This window comes from Oryza brachyantha, chromosome 10 (assembly GCF_000231095.2).
Source record: "Oryza brachyantha chromosome 10, ObraRS2, whole genome shotgun sequence".
In the NCBI taxonomy this organism is placed as follows: Eukaryota; Viridiplantae; Streptophyta; class Magnoliopsida; order Poales; family Poaceae; genus Oryza; species Oryza brachyantha.
Genome location: NC_023172.2, coordinates 14,272,358 through 14,292,310, shown reverse-complemented (window position 1 = coordinate 14,292,310; position 19,953 = coordinate 14,272,358). Strand labels below are relative to the sequence as shown.

Below are 19,953 nucleotides of genomic sequence, written 5' to 3'. Positions count from 1 at the left end.
AAGCATAGACGAAAGTGATAAGATGATGACGTAAAATCTCTAGCGATTTCTCGAAGTGTTATATCCCACTATCACGTTTCCAAGGTTCAGATTGCTCCTCTTTTACCTCCAAACGATTATGGAGCATACATTGCCCTCAGAGTCTCTATCTTTGCACGAACAAACGTAGAAAGACTAAGAGAATTGCTGTCACAATCTCGTCAATGCTCTCATTCCCTCTCAAAAACCTAACTACTCTTTAATTCTCCATCAAGACAAATCGCTTGGAGATGTTCACCGACTGAACGCCTGGATGCGAGAGCGTTGGCAGCTCGCGTGATCCTTAAGCAAATCACGAGCAAGCTAGCTTCGTGTGCACCCTCTCAGATGGTGACCGGCTAATGTTTGTGATGAGTGGCAGCCAGAAAATGTGAAGGATTTGGGCTCGTTTTCTCGCCGCATTTGTGTTCTCAGTAATGCCTCACTGGCTGGCTGGCTACTGGCTAGCAATTTAGCCTGATGAAATTTCTGGAAAGGTGTAAGTGTCATACAGTATTAGCGAAATTCTAAAGGAGGATTTGTGTGTACAGCATGATAAACGCGAATCTACGACAATTCTAGAAAGTTTGGCTGAAATTTGTCTCGTCTTGGAAACGTCTTTGTCATTCATATCTCCCCCACTAGTGGATTTGGCCCTGCAGTCACTTAATAACAGCGAACGCCCCAATTAATTCCTTCTCTTCTCGCAACTCGCAAGTCGTATCTACGCAGAACATGCAGAACCGAGTAAATTTCGAATGTTTGACAGGAGTGCTGCCAACATGACACTCGGAATACTTCTATGTTTTGCCTATGCTAGACTACAAACAGTTACCAAATTCAGCTATCCTTACAGAAAAAGAAGGCTATGTACTAGGGGTACTTCCTCCTATTCGAAAATACTCGTTGTTTTGGACAATAACAAATTCTTTAAAAAATAATTTTAACTACTATTTTCTATTATATATTGCAATAAGCATATGATTTGACTTAACTGACTTTCGAGATTAATTGATACATAGAGTAAAATTTTGGGGGAAATTTAAGATATGAACTACAATCACTGAGCTCCTAAACACTTTTTGTGAAAGAAACGAGTTGTGATGCTTGTGCAGTCGTGCATACTCTGTCCAACTCCCTGCAGGTCCATGTCCGATGGATCATGGATGAGCATGAGCTCCTTTCTTCTTTTCTATCAATCACCTGACGCAAGGCGCATGCGTGTATGTACAAGCGCCAAGGACAAACTCCTCGGCCCATCTACATGGTACACCTGCAAAGCTTCAACGGAGACGGACAAAACTCCCAGACCGAATATGTATATGATGCCGCAAAAATAAGCGCGAATGATTGCAAGACAAACTGACGTTGCACCATTGCTGCCCCTTGTTCGTTATCCTCGTGCAGCTGCTCATCGTAAGATCGCAATATTGTAAGTTGTTTTTTACATCGAAAATATGAAATGTTTTTTAACTAAACTGTGTTTGCATATGTGTATTAATAGAAGTGGCTGCGTGAACATTAGTGCCAAGTTTTTGTATTCAAAATTTACGAAGTTGGAGTCCCAAATGGGTTGGACTAAATTTTATTGGCTTTTAGGCTTAAAAATATTTAAGAGTTTAATAGAGTTGTAAAAGAACCCAATGGTCTTACCTCTATACCGTGTTTTGGGGGAAAAGAAATTATGATTTGATTTTTTTCTGAAAAACAATTCGAAGATATGATGCTTGTAATCTTCATTGTGAACTCCGGAATTCCACGTAGCACGTTCCAAACGTGTGTTTGAATTTGTGGATTGGTACGTCACAGCGGTAAGCACTAAGAGCTCCTTTTGCCGGCCACGGAGAAGTGGCGGATCACTGGGATCAGTACAGCAGAAACAGTAAATTAAACCTGCATCCTTCCAGTACGTTCTTCGTAACATCTTTGACATCGATGCACGATCAGCCGAAAAGGAAAAATCAGGAGTACTGAACAGTACACGCACATCTCCTGCGACCAACGAGTACCGCACTGTTTGAAACGCGCACAATTGCATTAGCTAGCTCAACATTGGTCGGTTTTGCAACATCATCATTGAGAAAGCGGTCACCCGTTGGTTAACATCAAGGCTTCCCTTGTGTTCTCGCATTAGCGCTTGTACAACTAGCAGATAATACCTTCGTCCTTAAATATTTGGCGCCGTTGATTTTTTATATGTGTTTAACTATTCGTCTTATTAAAAAAAATTATCAAATATATAAAGCTATATATATGCATAAAATATATTTAACAATACACGAAATGGTATAAAGATAATTAATAATTAAGTAAATTTTTTGAATAAGACGAACGGTCAAACGTGTATAAAAAAATCAACGGCGTCAAACATTTAGAGATGGAGGGAGTAGTTGTTTTCTGTGTGACATATACAGACGTATAATAAATTGTCATTTTGTTTATCTATATCATATATAATACATTATTTTTATATGCACGTAGACTAATGCGTAAAGTTCTTTTAAAAAAAATATGTAGTATGTAGTGTGGGAATCACGTACGTGAGTTGTAAATGAATGAAGAGTTGATGACTAAGTTTTTTTTAAGTTAACGATGCTACGTAGAATTATTAGTCTGACATATATAAATAGGGATTTTTTTAGGTACCCTCAAGTGCATGTGAGCCGTCATTAAGGATAATCCAATGGTTGAGATAGATTAATATTAATAGTGTAGCGATTAAATCATGTAGTAGTGTAGTAAAAGGGTAATTTGGGTAAAAATTATCGTGGTAATGTTGTAATCTGTGAGTGAGGCCGGCGGCGGAGGACCGCTGGCGGAGACGGATGGGAGGCGAGGCCGGCCGCCGGCGGCAGAGGGCCAGCGGCGGAGACGGATGGGAGGCAGGGGCCGGCGGATGGCAGAGGCGACGGGAACGATTCGTTCTGCTTCTTGCCCGTGCGATCTTCTTTCTCCCACAACTACGTATTTCTTTCTTTTTTTTGGCCGTGCTGTCCAGTTAGCAAATAAAAACATACTAATTTATCTCTCTTTTTATTTAAGCAAATGATGAAAATATCCATCAAAATCAACGGTAGTGGATACAACTACCACACTACTGTGTAAAAACGTCCATAAATAGAGATGGTCTCACGTACGAGGCATGCGCTAGACTCGAAGCGGTATGGAAATTCCTAACAGTATTGATATCGTTTCTAAAAAATAGTATCGTTTTAAAAAAATTTTCTGTAGAAGTTATTTTTAAAAATTTTTTCTGTAGAAGTTATCTCTCTAATTTCTATTTGTATCATATTGAAGTCACCATAAATAATTAGATTTATAAATATTATTTTTTACGGTATGAATACTGTTTTCAACCATTTTCATCTTTGCCCCGCATCTCCGTCGGAGGAGGTAAAAAAAAGAAAATCTCTAGTAAATCAATCACATTCTATAATCTTATTGACAAAATTCATCTGATTTTCATCTGTTTAACTTGGTAACTCCAAACCCGGGCTAACATTCACATCGACCTTGGTGTCAACTAAAGCTAGCTAGTGGAAGCATAGCAGGAATCTCGAGCTGGCGGTACAATACAAACGGCACTGTGAGAATGAAAAAAAAAAAAACGGTGAATGTGTAGTGCACGATTCCGTTTCGCACACAGCGGTTGCGATGTGGACTCGATTGGTGGTGGCGCTCCATCGCGCTCTTGAGGCCCCCGGATCGATCGAAACGACACACAAAGTTTGCAACACATCAAATGGAGCTAATCGATGACGAACTTTATCTCCACGTCACCTTTTGTATATTATCATGCCACGTTAGAACCCCAAAAAAGATCGGAGAGAGACAGCATAAAGGGTGATGAAATTAGAGGATGTATTATTAGGGGTTAGGGTTAGAATTTTTCTAAAAAGAGTCAGGAACCTTTTTGTTTTTAAATTTTGAAACTAAACTCTATAACTTTATTCTTTATATGAACTTTTGACACACCACCCTGTTTAGCATGGCCAAATAAAACCGCTATACCACGAAGAGTTGACACAATAACTTTATTTGAGCACGTTACTAGAAAATCCTGGTCTAAAAATAAATTGTCAAGATTAGTTCTAAAATTGAGATAAAAAATAAAAATTCCAAAAAATAATTAAAAAATCTACAGGTAAAAAATAAAAATTTCAAAAAATAATTAAAAAAAATCTAGGGATTGGGGGCAGAGCAGGCAGAATGCATCGCGTTTCATCGGCCTCATCAGCATCGCTGGTGTCGTGAAATGGCATCACAAGTAGATAAACTTGTGGCGATGAGCATCCAAGAGTGACTTCCTAATTGGATAGGTTTATTTGAGGATCTCATAATAAGTTCAGAAAATGATGACGTATTCTTGCAATTTAGGGCGAATCTCCACGGAAGCCACGTCAGCCATCTCTTATTCCTTCTAAGATATGAAAATCCTACGTGAAAAGACAATAGAGATTGATGCGGCATCTCCTATCAAAAAACTTACTCTCATAAATCTATGGAGAATTTTACTTAGTTTTAAGGAAAAATGCTAAATTTATATAATGGTCTTTACTGGTAATAAAAATAATATGAACAATTATTTCTTCTATCCAACATTGATATGTCTATGTACACAATCATCTCAATCAACTGATAATACAGTAGAGAGAGAATTATTTGTCTTCTGCCAGTGGTAGAACATTGTAACCATAGACCATTGTACAATTAATTAAAGAGTGAAAAAAATTGCATATGCATGGGAAAACACGTACAAGAAAGACAACTGTGAAAGGAGAGCGCAACAAAAACATGACAAAGAATAAATACTTACAAGAATCATGACGAACACTAGTGGGCTCAAATGCTTATCTCAGGTGTTGTTTCTAGCGTTTCTGAACGAATTATCTTAGATAAGTTTTATATCCCACTAAGTCTAATCAATGTATTTAGATGATGTTAGCGGATAAGACTATTTGCACCTACCCTTAACCCAAAGTGCTTAAGGCTAAAGCTCAAACTGTGCCAATCGCCAAACACACTTGATTGTGAGGAAGAGAACAAAGATTTGGCCTTCACCAACTTTTTTGCCCCCTCCTGGACATAGTTCCAAACACGAGTGGCTGACACGTGGATACATCGAAGTTAGAGGCTGGTTCACTCTCTCCCTGTCCACTCCACTCCACTTTCCCCTCCCGTTTACGTGACACTCCCGGCTGCTACTGCCACCTTTATTTACAGCTCCTCCTCCTCCTCGCGTTTCCATCCACTCGCTCTTCTTCCCGCTCCATTAATTCCAGCCATTGCCACCTCTACATACGCCATTGTTGTGAGCTCCTGTTGATCGATCGATTCGTTTCGGTTTTGATCTGCAATCCGGACGGGTTCTAGCTTCTCCTTTCACCGCCGCCGGCTAGTCGGCGTTCGTGCTTCGGAGGCCGGAGACATGTCGAAGGTGCTGTTCGAATCTTTGTTTCTTTTTTGGTATGCAGAAAGTTGGTCACCTTTTCCAGGGGGCATGGGGTTCTCAGCCCTTCTTCTAGCTAAGGATCTTGCTTTAGAATCCGATAGAATCACTCTTTCCTTTCTCTGCTCTGCATATGTTTGTGCTCTGGCTTTTGCTCATCTGCTGTTAATGAACTTAATTCTGCTGGAGCTGGAGCTCGAGCTCTGATGGTCAGCAGGCAAAGTAAGTGAACTGATCAGTGATCGCACTGCTCATCTTGTTGCAGAAAATCGTGGTGAAGCTGAACGTGCATGACAAGACGGAGAAGCAGAAGGCGATGAAGGCCGTCTCGACGCTCATCGGTATCTTCTCTTGATTTTCTAGCTTCTCTCACCGTGATGCAAGGAGGAGGAAGAAGAAGTGATTGATTAGTATCCTGCCTTTGTTTTGTGTTCAGGCATCGACGAGCTGTCCATGGACATGGCGAGCCAGAAGATGACGGTGATCGGGATGGTGGACCCGGTGAACGTGGTGAGCAAGCTGCGCAAGTCGTGGGCGGCGACCATCGAGTCCGTCGGGCCGGCCAAGGAGCCGGAGAAGAAGGAGGAGAAGAAGGACGGCGGCGAGGCCAAGAAGGACGGCGATGCCAAGAAGGAAGGCGAGGGAGACAAGAAGGACGGCGAGGCCAAGAAGGACGGCGACGGCAAGGACGCCGAGCCAAAGAAGGACGACGGCGACAAGAAGCCACCGACGGAGCAGCAGCTCTTCGCCGATCTCATGAACCAGTACCGGGCGGCGTACAGCCACAGCTACGGCCCCTACGTGCCCAACCACTACTTCGTGCAGAGCATCGAGGAGAACCCCAACTCCTGCACCATCTGCTGAAACTCCCATGGCGCCATGGCTCAAGGTAGTAGCCGACCATGTCTACTGTATACGTCTACGTGTACGCACGAGTTACGAGGCCAATGAACTATGCATCAGCATGCTGTAATATTGGTGATACGATGATATGCATGCACCATGTATTTACAAATGTATCAGCAGCGAAGAAATGTCAATGATCAAATTTATCATTTTTGAGAAACTATCATGAGATATCACTGTTTTCTATATAAAATTTGGTACCTATATCAAGAGATACCAAATTTTATATAAAAAACAGTAGTACCTTCGAATACCTTCTTAAAGATAATAAAATTGTTCAATGTCAATAGTTTGAACCTTGTCATCCCATGCAATTATAATGTAATCATCTATAGATGCATTTTTGGTATTCTCCTATGTGTATAAAGAGATTGCCGTGTGTCTGTGTTAATCAATTGCTAGTTGCTGATTGAGATGATATGCTAGTTAATTTAGACATATCTGAGGTGAAGCCTAGTTTGCTTCGTTTTGTTTTCCTTCACCAATTAGGATGGTGTGATTGTTTGGATGTTTTACAGAAAAAGCAAAACAACCTATTTGCAAATGAAAATAATTTGTGAACAAAAAATTATTATTATTAGTGTTCTAAAAGCCAAGGTTGGAAAATAAATTTTGGTGAAAAAACCCAAAATCAACTTTAAATTTAAGGTTCAAGATTCAAATTTTGACTTATAAACATAAACATAAGCAAAAAGACAAGTGGATGAATGTATGCTCTGTTTTGCTAGCCCTTTAGGTTTCTCAAGTTAGGTCATGACTCTAATTATGACACTACGATTGGAGCCCAAATCCTAAAATGTCGCATAATGTCACCTAAAAAAGGTCAATGATGCTAACCTGGAAAGGTTTCTGAACGACAGGTCTATCTATGACGTGAAAATTAGAATATCAGTTAGAAATCAGTAGGAAAAAAAATGGTCCAACCGACATTATTGATGCATCTCCATCATGGATAAGGGAAGATAATCATGTAAGTTAATGTTTAACTCAAATCACAATTGTATCACATACTGATAAAATTAGTATAGGGACAGCATGGCACCGGCCAAAATCTTCTGGCCAGGATCAATTGATAGTATTAACCACTTATTTCAAGTTGCATTAGAAAATCAATGCTAATGAGACTCACTTTGAGAAGAATTCACATTCCAAAAGGCAGGCTTTGCCCATAGTTTTTGGATTTTTTTAAGATACCTCGAATGATTTGAGCCGTCCATTATTTTGAATTTAACGGATCTGATTTTGTTATACCACACCGCTAGTATACGTAGTAGAAATTCTATGAGGATAAAATTAGAACTAAAATATATAACTCTATGATAGATTTATGTGTCATATATCATTTTAAAATAAATAAACCGATAAATATATCTTACGAAAGTTTAGAATAAAATATTTAATATATAGTTAGATCTAAAATTTACTGTACTACCACCACCACAACAACCACAAGTAAAAGTACCGTAACATTGACATAGTTTTAAACGAGAAGCTCACAACGTATTCATGTATCATTCTTACTTATATAAAGTACGTATCATAACCACATATTAAACGGCAAAACCATAAACTCGAAACCTACCACTGCCGAGTCTATACAGAGGAAACGACAGAAAATACATAATTATATGATATCATCAAGCCCAGATTGATACGTCAGGGAGAATATATATGAAGAAAAAGAGTGAAATATTTTAGTAGCCAACTTGGAAACAGCAAAGAGGCGAAAATGATATCTGCTTTTTGCCTTCTAGGATGTGGCTAATTGCGTCCACTAAATGGGGTTTCAAGCGTGGCAATGACGGTCATTTGGAACGCTTAACACCAAAACCGCTTGTCCTCTTGCCCTGAAATCTTGTGCGACGGTGAGTCGGATGATCACGACGTTCACTGCTGTTTAGCCTTAGCTTTAGCTGTAGTCTGCATGCAAGATTTTCATTGCAGCAACAATCTGAAATCCTACAGAATTGCAACTGTTCTTGTTTAATTAAGATCCTATAAGGCTTAAAACTGGCACTGTTCTAGGGTTTCTGGATTCAGGTTGCTGATGAGCCAATGAATGATGGCTGAGCTGATCGTGAGAGCAGTGGCGTTCATTTTACTGTTTGGGCAATCAAGCACCCTGGTTGATGAAATGAGACTGTCTTCTGTTGAGATGTCTACTGCATAGCATCTGATTGATGTCGTAGCACTGGTTGAAACAAGTCGTTTGTTTCCAACAGTTAAAAAGGGATCAGTGTTGCTAGTCTGCACAGGTTATTATGGTTATGGCCCAGTTTTCTTTAAGATAGCTGCTATGATTTGTCGGGTTGGCTTGGTCAACATTTGCTTTGGGCTCAATCTCCTCCTGATTCCTTGTTTGCAGAGACAGAAAGCCATATGGCCCAAACAAAGAGAACACCAGCAAATGGTATTGGGCTTGTCCAACCATGAGACTATGATGTATGAGCTGGGCCTTGGTCTAGAAAGAAAGGCCTCTACCTCAATCAGCAGCAAACCAACAATTATGTTGTCATTGCAAATGTTCAGAGTTATTTGCAGCCTTGCAGGGATGATAAATAAATTCATCAAATTCATTGTCCCAAATGCTGATACATGTCAACATTAAACATGGTGTCCTATGATCCTGAATGTAAAATTTGGGTACTCATCATGTACTAATAATCCAGAGGAACATTCTCTCAGAAAAGTTATGCACTGTTTGGAGCACATTGTTTTCATAGTTTCATTCAGATGGATGTCCTGTGCTATTGCTTAGTCATTTTCCCCATTTTTTAAACATTTTCCAGAAACACGCAGTGACGGTTGTATGCAGGTGTTAAGTTGTTAGCAACTAGTACGACCATGAATTTTCTTTCCAAGGAGGAAAAATCCATCAGTCATTTTGGTGTTGACTCAATGCTGCCCTGTGTCAATTGCCAAATTGAAATCGCCACAAAAACTGCTTCCTTGCACGCAACAAATACATGCATGAATCACATGTAAGCTCCAGGACCGTTTCTCCCACAGATTTCCCAAAATCTTGTACACTGATAGTATATTAGTATTACACGGTCAGGTCACCTGTACAGTCCCTTTCAGGCTTTCAGCCAGTGATGATGAATAAGCAACTTTTGCATGCCAAAGAAGCAACCAACACCTAAATTCAGCAACTGTTTGATCCAAATTTGAACTCTGCACTGCCAGGTATGATGAATAAACAATGGCCATGTCTCTGAATTCTGGCACCTGCTCAACTACATGAGCTCCTCGTCTCAGCTTTCCTCTTGGCTTAGCTCACCTAAGCCAGTGACCAAATCAACCAGAGCGCGACATTGCCGTACTTTCTGCCAAAGAAAAAGGGTAGGGCAAAAAAACTTTGCCGTACCAGTTGGCACCTCTAACCTGCATACTGCTCACCCGGCATGAGCTGATTTTGCTGCTTTTCTATGGTTTATGATCTAATCAGTCTCCTCATTATTAATTATTTTATGCATCTACGTGACTAAGGCACCGTCTTTTTTTTCCCAGCTTATCTTCTAGATTATTGGGACCGATTATTTACTCCATACTGATAAGACTAATATTTTTAAATACTGTATTATTTAAGCCATTTGTTCTAAGCTATTTATTAGATTTATAACATATCATCAGTTTAAAAAAAGATTTATAACATATCATATTTAACTCTTTCATATAATTAATTAGAAGATCGATCAGGTTTCATCAACGAATAGTCTATTTAAAAAGCTATCTAAATTGGACAAGGAAATGTACATTTTTGCTTCAGTGACTCATGCATCTCGATGGATGTCTGTTGAAATTTGGCTCGGCAGCTGACGCCTGAATTATCACTGCAGTTCCTGAAAGTAAACTGTGAGATTTGATCATATATTCATATCTAGACAAGTACTTAGCTACTCTTTCCACAGTAAATTGAGTAATCTTTTAACGATTAGGTTGTCGAGAGAGATCAGATACGGTCAATTTGTATTCACAGGTAATTAATGTCTCGATCTGTGCAGATGATTCCGCACTACGGAAGCGATTGGATCACGCAGCACTGCAGCAGCATTGACTAGTCAACGAAGAACTCAGTAGAGCCCGGCACGAAGCGTCCTGCACGGCTGCACCTTCGCATTTTTTTAGTGAATTTTACTCTCATCTTTCCTTCTATATCTCGAGGTAGTTTATTATTATTAGATCTAGCCAAGTAAGATTTACATTGTTGAATTCAACCGTGAGGTACCGGTATCTCGAGATACAAAAAGAAGGATGAGAGTAAAACTCTTTTTACGTTGTTGCTTATAAGTTAAAATTTAATTTAGAGTTAATTTTAATTTTTTTCATCGTAACTTATTTTTCAGTCTTTATTTTTAAAGAACTAAAATACATATATATATATATTATTCATAAAATAGTTTTTATTTGTCAATATGTTATTTGTTTTTTATTTTTTATAAAAAACGAAAAAACGACCCTTTGTACTCTGGTCCATTCCTTGCCGGCTCGAGTAAATATTTACCGGTGCTCCGGCGGCGGCGTCGGCGTCGCCTTCATGTCCGGGGAAGCATACATGACACATGCATCGTGACAATGGAAGAAACAGAAGTACCACTGCTCCTCGTCATAAGTAAAGACATGCAGAATGGGCAAGTCATTATCTACAAATACATGTGCTCTTGTTGCCGTAACTGATAAAAACGTGGTGTGTTCGTGAGAGGTAGATAAGATTCACCGTACCAGCAGACATGATGCATCAGTTATGAGTCTGCTTTGGAAGTCACTGGATTCTTGCTGAATATGAAGTTTATAGTTCAAAATAATTAAGTCATTATCTAAACAAATAAATTAGGTGATGTTAGCTTCTAGTATTTGTAATCTAAAAAATGACGTTGCAACTTCAGAAAATTCTGAACCTGATACGCCGAGTTCTTACCAAAGAAAAAAAAAATCCTTCCGTTCCATTTTACTTAATATTCATGCATGGATAGTACCGGTAGTGCACTTGCAAGGTTCCATCCATCAGGATCTACACACTCGTGCACATAAATATTACTTACATATAAGTGGATTTTGGTAATTAAGGAGTAAGGCTAGAAATCTAGCGCTGCTTTGAGCATATGTCAGGAGATGTATTCATGGATATGCAAGTGCGCTGTGTGTTTTTTGTGTAAAAATAAAATGATATTCATGAACACATCATACCTATAGCTAAACTAGTCATTTATTATATAATTAGCTATATATATACTCATATTTTTTAAAAAATATAAGGTATATTTTGTTTAATTAAGACAATGATTTGAGCAAAGATAATTTTATTAAAACATAACTTTTATAACGTAAAATTGATATTGATATTGTTATATTAGTATTCAAAAGTAGTTTTCGATGGTTATACTTTCGTGTCAAGAAAATGATATATTAATATAGAAATCTTGTCAAATTCTTAGTAGTATCGTATAAAATAAAATATATCATATATTTTGAAATGAAGAAAGTATATTACTCCATTGTCGTATCTATAGTCTGATTTTTCTTCCCACTCGTCTCCTCTCGTTGGCCAAATTATAAATCTGACATGGCATTTCCTATCTCCTGCATCATATTATACCTGTTAACGTGCTTGCGGTTTCACCAACCCGTCGTATTTTGGGTGAAAAAAAGAAGAGTAAAAGATGCTCAAAGAAATACAGGGTAGATACACGTACACATGGCATGTCGCCTCCAGGTAGAAATACAGTTGCTTTCTTGTCTTGTTGATGGATTAGCAGATGGAGGTCCATGCCCTTGGAAAAGGTTCAAATAAGGCCTTATTTAGTTCCCAAATTTTTTTGCCAAAAACATCACATCGAATTTTTGGACATCTAAATAAAGCATTAAACATAGATGAACCAAAAAACTAATTGCACAGTTATAAAAGAAATCTTGAGACGAATCTTTTAAGCCTAATTAGTCCTTAATTAGCCATAAGTGCTACAGTAACCAATATGTGCTAATGACGGATTAGTTAGCCTCAAAAGATTCGTCTCACGGTTTCTAGGCTAGCCATGAAATTCGTTTTTTCATTCATGTCTGAAAACCCCTTCCGACATCCGATCAAGTGACATTTCTTTTAAAAAATTTTCTCACTATAAAGACCACCTAAAATGCAGATTATCCTTGGCTGCTCCTGCTCCTGCTCCTGCTTGCTCGGTCCGAAGCCCAAACCAGTTGTCATGTCAGTGCGTGGACGTGGTAGCCGCGAGGGGGTTCACCAACTACCAACCCCTTCGTTTTAATGCGACCTCGCCCATCAATTCACTCTCTCACTCTCTCACACTCCCCTGCGCTGCACCTGCTTTTACCCTCGTCGGCTCAGCGAGCTCACCGGTCGACTGCTGAGCTTGGCCGGCGGTAGCTAGGTAGGTGGGATGGCTGCGGCGCGGTCGGCATTGGCGTCGGCCGGCCGTGCGGCGAACGAGGCGGTGAGCTTGGTGGTGTTCATGCTGCTGGACGTGGTGGAGGTGCTCCTGTGCGTGGTGTACAAGGTGGCGGACTACATGCTGGAGGGCGCGTGGCGGCCGTGCTACTGCTCCTCGTCGTCGTCCTCGGGGGCGGCGGCGGCGTCCGGGAAGATCGTCGTGTCGGAGCGCGGCGGGTCCAAGGTGGTCAGCATGCTGTCGTCGACCAAGCTGCACCTGGAGGACATCTCCGACACGCTGTACACGCGCCCGTCGGTGCTCGCCGGCGCCGCGTCGGCGACCCGGTCGTCGCCCCCGCCCTCCTCCCGGCGCGGCGCCACCACGGTCACGGTGCACTCCGCCATCGTGCAGATGCTGAGGGGCAAGATCGGCGTCGACGGCGAAGGCGGGAAGCAGCACAAGCCGTACCCGTCGCCGAGGTGGTCCGACTGCCACTGCGCCAACTGCAACCCGGCCGACGCCGGCCGCCTCTTCGTCCACGTCGAGGCGCCCCCCGACGGCGCGGCGACGGAGGAGGACGTGCTGTTCATCCACGGGTTCATCTCGTCGTCGGGGTTCTGGACGGAGACGGTGCTGCCGAACGTGAGCCAGGGCGCCCGCGCGCGGCGGCGGCTGTTCGCCGTCGACCTCCTCGGCTTCGGCCGCAGCCCCAAGCCGGCCGACTCGCTGTACACGCTCCGGGAGCACGTCGAGATGATCGAGCGCTCCGTCATCGAGCGGCACGGGGTGAAGTCGTTCCACATTGTCGCCCACTCCCTCGGCTCCATCCTCGCGCTCGCCCTCGCCGTCAAGTACCCCGCCGCCGTCCGCTCCCTCACCCTCGTCGCGCCGGTAAGCTCGCCGCCGCCTCGCCTCCGCCTCCGCCTCGTCTCGCGGTGGTGTTTGACGCGTTGTGTTGTTGCGCAGCCATACTTCCCGGTGCCGAGAGGGGAGGTCGGGACGCAGTACGTGCTGAGGACGGTGGCGCCGCGGCGGGTGTGGCCGGCGATCGCGTTCGGCGCGTCGGTGGCGTGCTGGTACGAGCACCTCAGCCGCACCGTCAGCATCGTGCTCTGCAAGCACCACCGCCTCTGGGAGCTCGCCTTCCGCGTCTTCACCTTTTACAGGTAACTAAACTAAACTAAACCAAACTACTAAATTAAACCAGCTATAATCCCTCACTTAATTAATCACTAAATTTTAGAGATAATTTGACTGACCTGCAAATTAAGACCAACAGAAACAGAGTAATGCCTGCAGAAAGTCATAACAGCCCGAATTAGCGTCAAATATTTATTGGTGAAATTAGGTAACCAACCGGCTCAGCTCAGCGAACGAAACTTTCGTGCTATCCGCCAGCGGATTTGGGCTGCAGAAACAGTTCGTAAACACCGATGAAGGCCTTGTTTATTTCCATAATTTTTTCAAAAAACATTACATCGAATTTTTAGACACCTAAATAAAGCATTAAACATAAATAACTAAAAAACTAATTACACAGTTATGGAAGAAATCTTAAAACGAATCTTTTGAGCCTAATTAGCTCATGATTAACCATAAATACTACAGTAACCAACATGTGCTAATGACGGGTTAATTAGGCTCAAAAGATTCGTCTCGCGTTTTTTAGGCTAGCCGTGAAATTCGTTTTTTCATTCATGTCCAAAAATTCCTTCCGACATCCGATTTGATATGATACTTCTCTCAAAAAAAATTTCAATCTAAACACCACCGAAATGAAATGAAAATAAAATGGAAACGAATTCAATACTTGAATTCTATGGTAGGAAGTGGGATTTTCCCGTCGAGGCGATGCAGGATATGAGTGCCATTTACTGATGCCGGTCGGGGGTCCATCTGCAAGCCTGCAGCCTGCATCCACTGGAGTTAATACCACGGGATTTATGAACTGTGCTTGACTCCGGTCAACGATTGGGGTCTGAACAGTAGTAGTGGTACTTGGGTGAAGAGACATGCGCACGGCTGCTGTTCCAACGACGGCCCAAATTCGGATGAAATTCATGTTGTTTTGTTGCAAATTTGTTGTGGATTTTTTTTCAGAATGTCAAACTAACCGGAACGGTCAGAACTGGTGGCCACCTACTGTGCCAGCTACTCTAGTGAATTTTACTCCCTTCAGATATTTTTTTTATTTGAAGCCGTTGTCTATATTTAACTATTTGCTTTATTTAAAAAATATATAATTATTAATTATTTTGTTATGATTTGATTTATTACTATAGAAACTTTAAGCATAACGTATAATTTTACAATTTACAAGAAAAGAAATTTTGAATAATACCAATAGTCAAATATAGATTTAAAAATTAACGGTATTAAATAAAAAAAAGGAATCAAATAAAAGTTTTAGTCCATCTTTTAAACCAAAGTGATTTTTACTTTTTCTGTTTCGCCCACTCCCCTAATCACTTCTCTAAACAAAAGTGACCAGCTGGTTGATTTGGGGTTGTTTTGACTTTTGAATGTGGTTTCAAAGTTGGTTTCACCACCGTGACGACTGAAATAGCTACGACATGGTGGTTCATCAGAAAATGTCATCGTCTTAATGTCATTTGCTACGGAGATCTTCTAATGATCCTTGAGGATGTACATGTCAGCAGGAGTTATCACAGATTAATACTTGAAACTGTGGTATTCACTGTATGACCATAAAATGACTAAAAACTGTGCCTGTACGCTCTGCTGAATGGAACAAATTGTGAGCTAGTAGTACATCATCAACATATAATAGCCAGATCAGCTGCCATGGTGTTGAAACCAACTCAATGGTTGCTTGAACCGGTTTTCATGCTTTGGGGGCAGAATACCTTTCATATAGCTCGGACTATACTTTTCTTTATTGTAGTAAAAGTTCTCAAAAGTCTTTCGTTGGTTGGCTAATTCTTGATTATTCAAATCTAGTTGTCCCAAATTTAAAACGAAAATCTAGTAGTAATTTTGTAGTGTCTAACGTGTTTGTCTAGTACTCATATGTCATAGGCCACGTTCTTTGAGGGGGGCTTAAGTTAACTTATCCCGACACAGAAAACGTAGTAGTAGTAATAGATTAGTACATGATTAATTAATTATTAATTATTTAAAAAATATAAAATAGATTAATATGATTTTTTAAAACAACTTTCCTCTAGAATTTTTTTGCAAAGTATACACCGTTTAATAGTTCGGAAAGCATGCGTGCGGAAAACAAGAGAGACTAGTTAACTTATCATGGTTGCCGAACGTAGCCATAGAAACATGAGCGGAAATATGTTCAACATCACTATTATAGCAGTAAAAAAAACTTAAATTCCCCATGTATAGTGCGGTAGAGCCTCCAGTAGGAATGGGGATACCTAGCATGGCCGCGTTCAGGTAGGGGGTGATAAGTTAACTTATCTGACGCAGAAAACGTAGTAATAGGTCAGTACATGATTAATTAATTATTAAAAATATAAATAGACTAATATGATTTTTTAAAACAACTTTTCTATAGAAAATTTTTGCAAATAATACATCATTTATCAGTTCGGGAAGCGTGCACGTGAAAAGGTTAACTTATGCCTTGTGGCGAACGCGGCTTATATAAGGTTTACCGCACCTCATTGATGGATTTTTCTGAACTTACTGAATGTTGTGGGCCATCTTTACTTGTTGGCCAAGTTTTTTTTTAAATACTCCTATATATATTGTAGATTTGCATTCATCAATGAACAATAGTTTATTTTTTCTTTTTCAGAAATTCCAATGCAGAGCTTAGAAAAACATCATAGCATGAACTTTATGGCTTGAAAAACAATTTTCTAACTACTCATCCCAATCCAACGGACAGGGTCAGAACATACCTGATGGATGGTTTCTTCTGCCACACTCACATCGCTTCGTGGCATACCCTCCACAACATCATCTGTGGCAGCGCCGGCAAGATTGACAAATGCCTTGAGATCGTCAGGGATCAGCTCACTTGCGACGTCACCGTCTACCATGGCAGGGATGATGAGCTCCTCCCTGTGCAATGCAGTTATGCAGTGAAGTCGAAAATACCTCGTGCCCGTGTTAAGGTTATCGACGGCAAAGATCATGTCACCATTGTTGTCAAAAGGCAGAAAGAACTAGCAATGGAGCTGGAGGAGATCTGGAACAGACAACGGTGACATGATCACCATGAGTAAATAGGAGAAACCACAAAGTGTGTTAAGATGCACCTCATCGGATGAGTCGAAGTTGGGTCTTCCAGAGAAGAGCAAGACTGCGACAAACAAACACATTTCTGAATGCAACAGGAAACTGAAGAGCAAACAAGGCTCAACAGAAATGTGAAGGCTACCTGATTAATTTTACCTTTTTTTTCCTTCTCAAGTATTCATATTGAAGGTTGGGAAAATTCTTGCCGAGTCTTGTGTATAATTATGATAAATGAGTCCTTCCAGGCTTTTCAGCTGTAAACCTGGACAGAATGTGATATGATTAACTTGTGGGGATTATTAGAAGATTCCTACTTATGTTATCAGTCCATTCTCATTTTTTTATACCATTCTTATTCCGGATGAAATCTAAAAATATGATCACAAATTACCATGCTACATTGCAAACTGCAAAGTACAGGAGATACAGGGCTATGAATTGCAGGAGACGATTATTTGGGTTTTTCATTAAAAAAAGGTCAATCGGCATATTTGCAAACGGAAGATAATTTTTGAAAGCCAATGCTGAAAAATAAACTTTGATCAAAAATTTCAAAATTAACTCTAAATTTAAAGTTAAAAATTTAAATTTTGGTAGAGAAGAATAAGTATAGGAAAAAAGATGGGGTGACAGTGCACGTAAATCTCACAAACCTAGCTAGGACTAGCTTTGCATGATGCTTTCAGCAGCCCGTCTCATGTCTTGGCAAAGAAAGAATGTAACCAAGCTGAAGAAGATCCAAAGAACATCAGTATACGGACTCTTTATGTTCATCCACTTTATTCCCACTCCACGACTTAACTGTGAGTGGCCGAATTCCAATCTGTACACCTCCAGGAGATAGTAAAATTCTACAGCACATGCAAAGATTTAAAGCTGTGTCACACACAACTCACAACACCACCCTGCTGTTACTGTACCCCCATGCAGACCGTGGCTCGGCAGTGATCGCAATGGTGCCCCATAAATGGCGCATTTGCATCTCTCACGACCCACGCGCTCACGGCTGTTGGTCAATTCACTGTCCTCCTTACAACTCACCTCTAGTTGGTCAATTTCCCACACAATTTATTTGATGGGAAATAAGCAAATGAGAAAAAAATGCTGTACCCAGCTAGAGCTAGGGCCACAGGTTACTGTACTTTATGTATATTTACTGCAATTGCTTGCAAAAAGAATAAATCAAATCTAACCGCAATGCCAGAATCACAGCATGCTAAATTTGTTTCGATAAAATTCACTGTTTTGATTCACGTAAGTATAGATACTAGTCCTATCTTTAACCTCAACCACTCAGCAAAGTTAACTGAACCGGAAATGCCAATTTGAAATGCTGTGGTACAATGACCAGAAATCTCCTCATTCAATACAAGTATTCCCCGTTTGCAGTTGTTTCATTCAATCCACCACCACCGCCCACCCAACGTATTTAAGAAGTGCAGAAAGCAAAGCCCCGCGTAAGAACACCCATGAGAGTGCACAGCGCTGTGGCCTCGTCCGACTGACTAGTGTGTTAAGAGGGAGAGGTTAAGATCTGGACACCCGGACCCCGGTTATGCCACTTGCTGCTGCCTTGGTAAAAGACGGTTATTGTGGTGTGCCCGGTTTACATAGCAATTAGGCAGCGCGACAGATGGCAATAGCAACTGAGGGGACCCCATAGACTATATGGCATTAGAAACAGTAGTGCTTGAATGCAAGACACACTTAAATGAGCTATCAGTTTGTCCCCTGATTTGTGCCTAAAGTAGGAATGAAAATGAGTTCATTTGTGTTTAAGTCTAGTGATTACCATTTATCCGATCAATTTGTTGCTCTCGAGCAAGATTTGATAAACAGGTGACTAAACTAGTAATTTTCAGGCAGCACAAGGTCGAATATGAAACTAGTAATTTGTGGCTAGTTACACTAACGTAAGCAACTAACACTGAATTAACAAGTATTCATATGAAGAGCAAGTTCAGATAAGAATATGGCATACCGTTTGGCTTTTATGCAAGAATCATGAGTTGATAAACCTGAAGTGTCAGCGGAACTTCTGCACCCAAATAGAAGAGTATCATCTAGGTTAGATTTTAGCAACCTCAGATAAGCAGGAAAATTTTGAATCTATAATTGATTAGTTACAATCAGGTATATAACCTTTTGAATTCTTCTTTTTAAAACTAGATGTAAGGGAGGGATGGTCTATGCTAAGCTTCAAGATCAAACTTAATCATGATTGCGATATACAGTACTTAGTCAAATGAGATTTGAGTTTAGTTTTGAATTTGTAGAAGTATATATAACATGAACTCCAATGTATTACTTTTGAGAGCTGTTTCGAACTTCTACACCCGATCTGCATGTATTTGCATTATCCATCCTATTTTCAACGGACAATTACACATTCATCCAGAACTCAGACTGCTCTTGCTATCTTGCAAAACCAATCTGGAATTCTCAAATGGTCCACTGGATAGAGCAGACGCCATTAAGCAAATATGATAATTCATAAAGTTGAACTATTAAATAATCCTCCCTTCAAAGAAACTTCGCGAACTTGGACTGAAATTAGGCCTTGAATACATTTGTTACTGGATGCCCGTGCCACATCTGTCAGAAAAGAGCATAGAGAAGTGTACAACATTTGCAAGCAGCAGGAGACACAAGCTACCACAGAAACATAGAAAAAACTACATGAAAAAAGTCACGTCAACCTGGGTGGCACGATGGCAATGAAGTAAAGAAAAAGTAAGGAAACGAGGATATGCACTTATCGATTCTGAAAAGATTATCCCGAAGAAGTCCTGTCAGATTAGTGTAAATAAGTTATGAAAAAATGATGTATACTGTAGCATCAGAGACACTAGCAGATATTGAAGCATGCAAATATGTGATGCACAACAAATATAAACATGACTATATTCTAATAAACAAACAAGAAGACAACAAAAGTCATGTACTAGTTACCGAAACCTGTCGAATGCCAAA

The 19,953-nt window shown here is 40.5% G+C and overlaps 2 protein-coding genes across 2 annotated transcripts; both read left to right on the top strand.

Annotated features, from left to right (window-relative positions):
- The first annotated feature begins 5,249 nt into the window (after nucleotides 1-5,249).
- On the top strand, nucleotides 5,250-6,561 carry LOC102713853 (heavy metal-associated isoprenylated plant protein 39). The gene is made up of 3 exons (XM_006661931.3): nucleotides 5,250-5,455; nucleotides 5,733-5,808; nucleotides 5,904-6,561. Exons 1-3 carry the CDS (start codon nucleotides 5,447-5,449, stop codon nucleotides 6,329-6,331), a joined length of 513 nt encoding a protein of 170 aa, XP_006661994.1. The 5' UTR covers nucleotides 5,250-5,446; the 3' UTR covers nucleotides 6,332-6,561.
- Nucleotides 6,562-12,618: 6,057 nt separating this feature from the next.
- Nucleotides 12,619-17,285, top strand: LOC102700185 (probable lysophospholipase BODYGUARD 3). Its single transcript, XM_006662476.3, has 3 exons — nucleotides 12,619-13,650; nucleotides 13,726-13,925; nucleotides 16,628-17,285. Exons 1-3 carry the CDS (start codon nucleotides 12,769-12,771, stop codon nucleotides 16,947-16,949), a joined length of 1,404 nt encoding a protein of 467 aa, XP_006662539.2. The 5' UTR covers nucleotides 12,619-12,768; the 3' UTR covers nucleotides 16,950-17,285.
- Nucleotides 17,286-19,953: the final 2,668 nt, after the last annotated feature.

Excerpts from the sequence above, each read along its gene's own strand:
- LOC102713853 (XM_006661931.3), top strand. Across the intron at positions 5,809-5,903 it reads GGCCGTCTCGACGCTCATCG|GCATCGACGAGCTGTCCATG; the intron begins GTATCTTCTCTT and ends TTTTGTGTTCAG.
- LOC102700185 (XM_006662476.3), top strand. The coding sequence starts at position 12,769 with ATGGCTGCGGCGCGGTCGGCATTGGCGTCGGCCGGCCGTGCGGCGAAC. Across the intron at positions 13,651-13,725 it reads CCCTCACCCTCGTCGCGCCG|CCATACTTCCCGGTGCCGAG; the intron begins GTAAGCTCGCCG and ends GTTGTTGCGCAG. Across the intron at positions 13,926-16,627 it reads CGCGTCTTCACCTTTTACAG|GGTCAGAACATACCTGATGG; the intron begins GTAACTAAACTA and ends TCCAACGGACAG.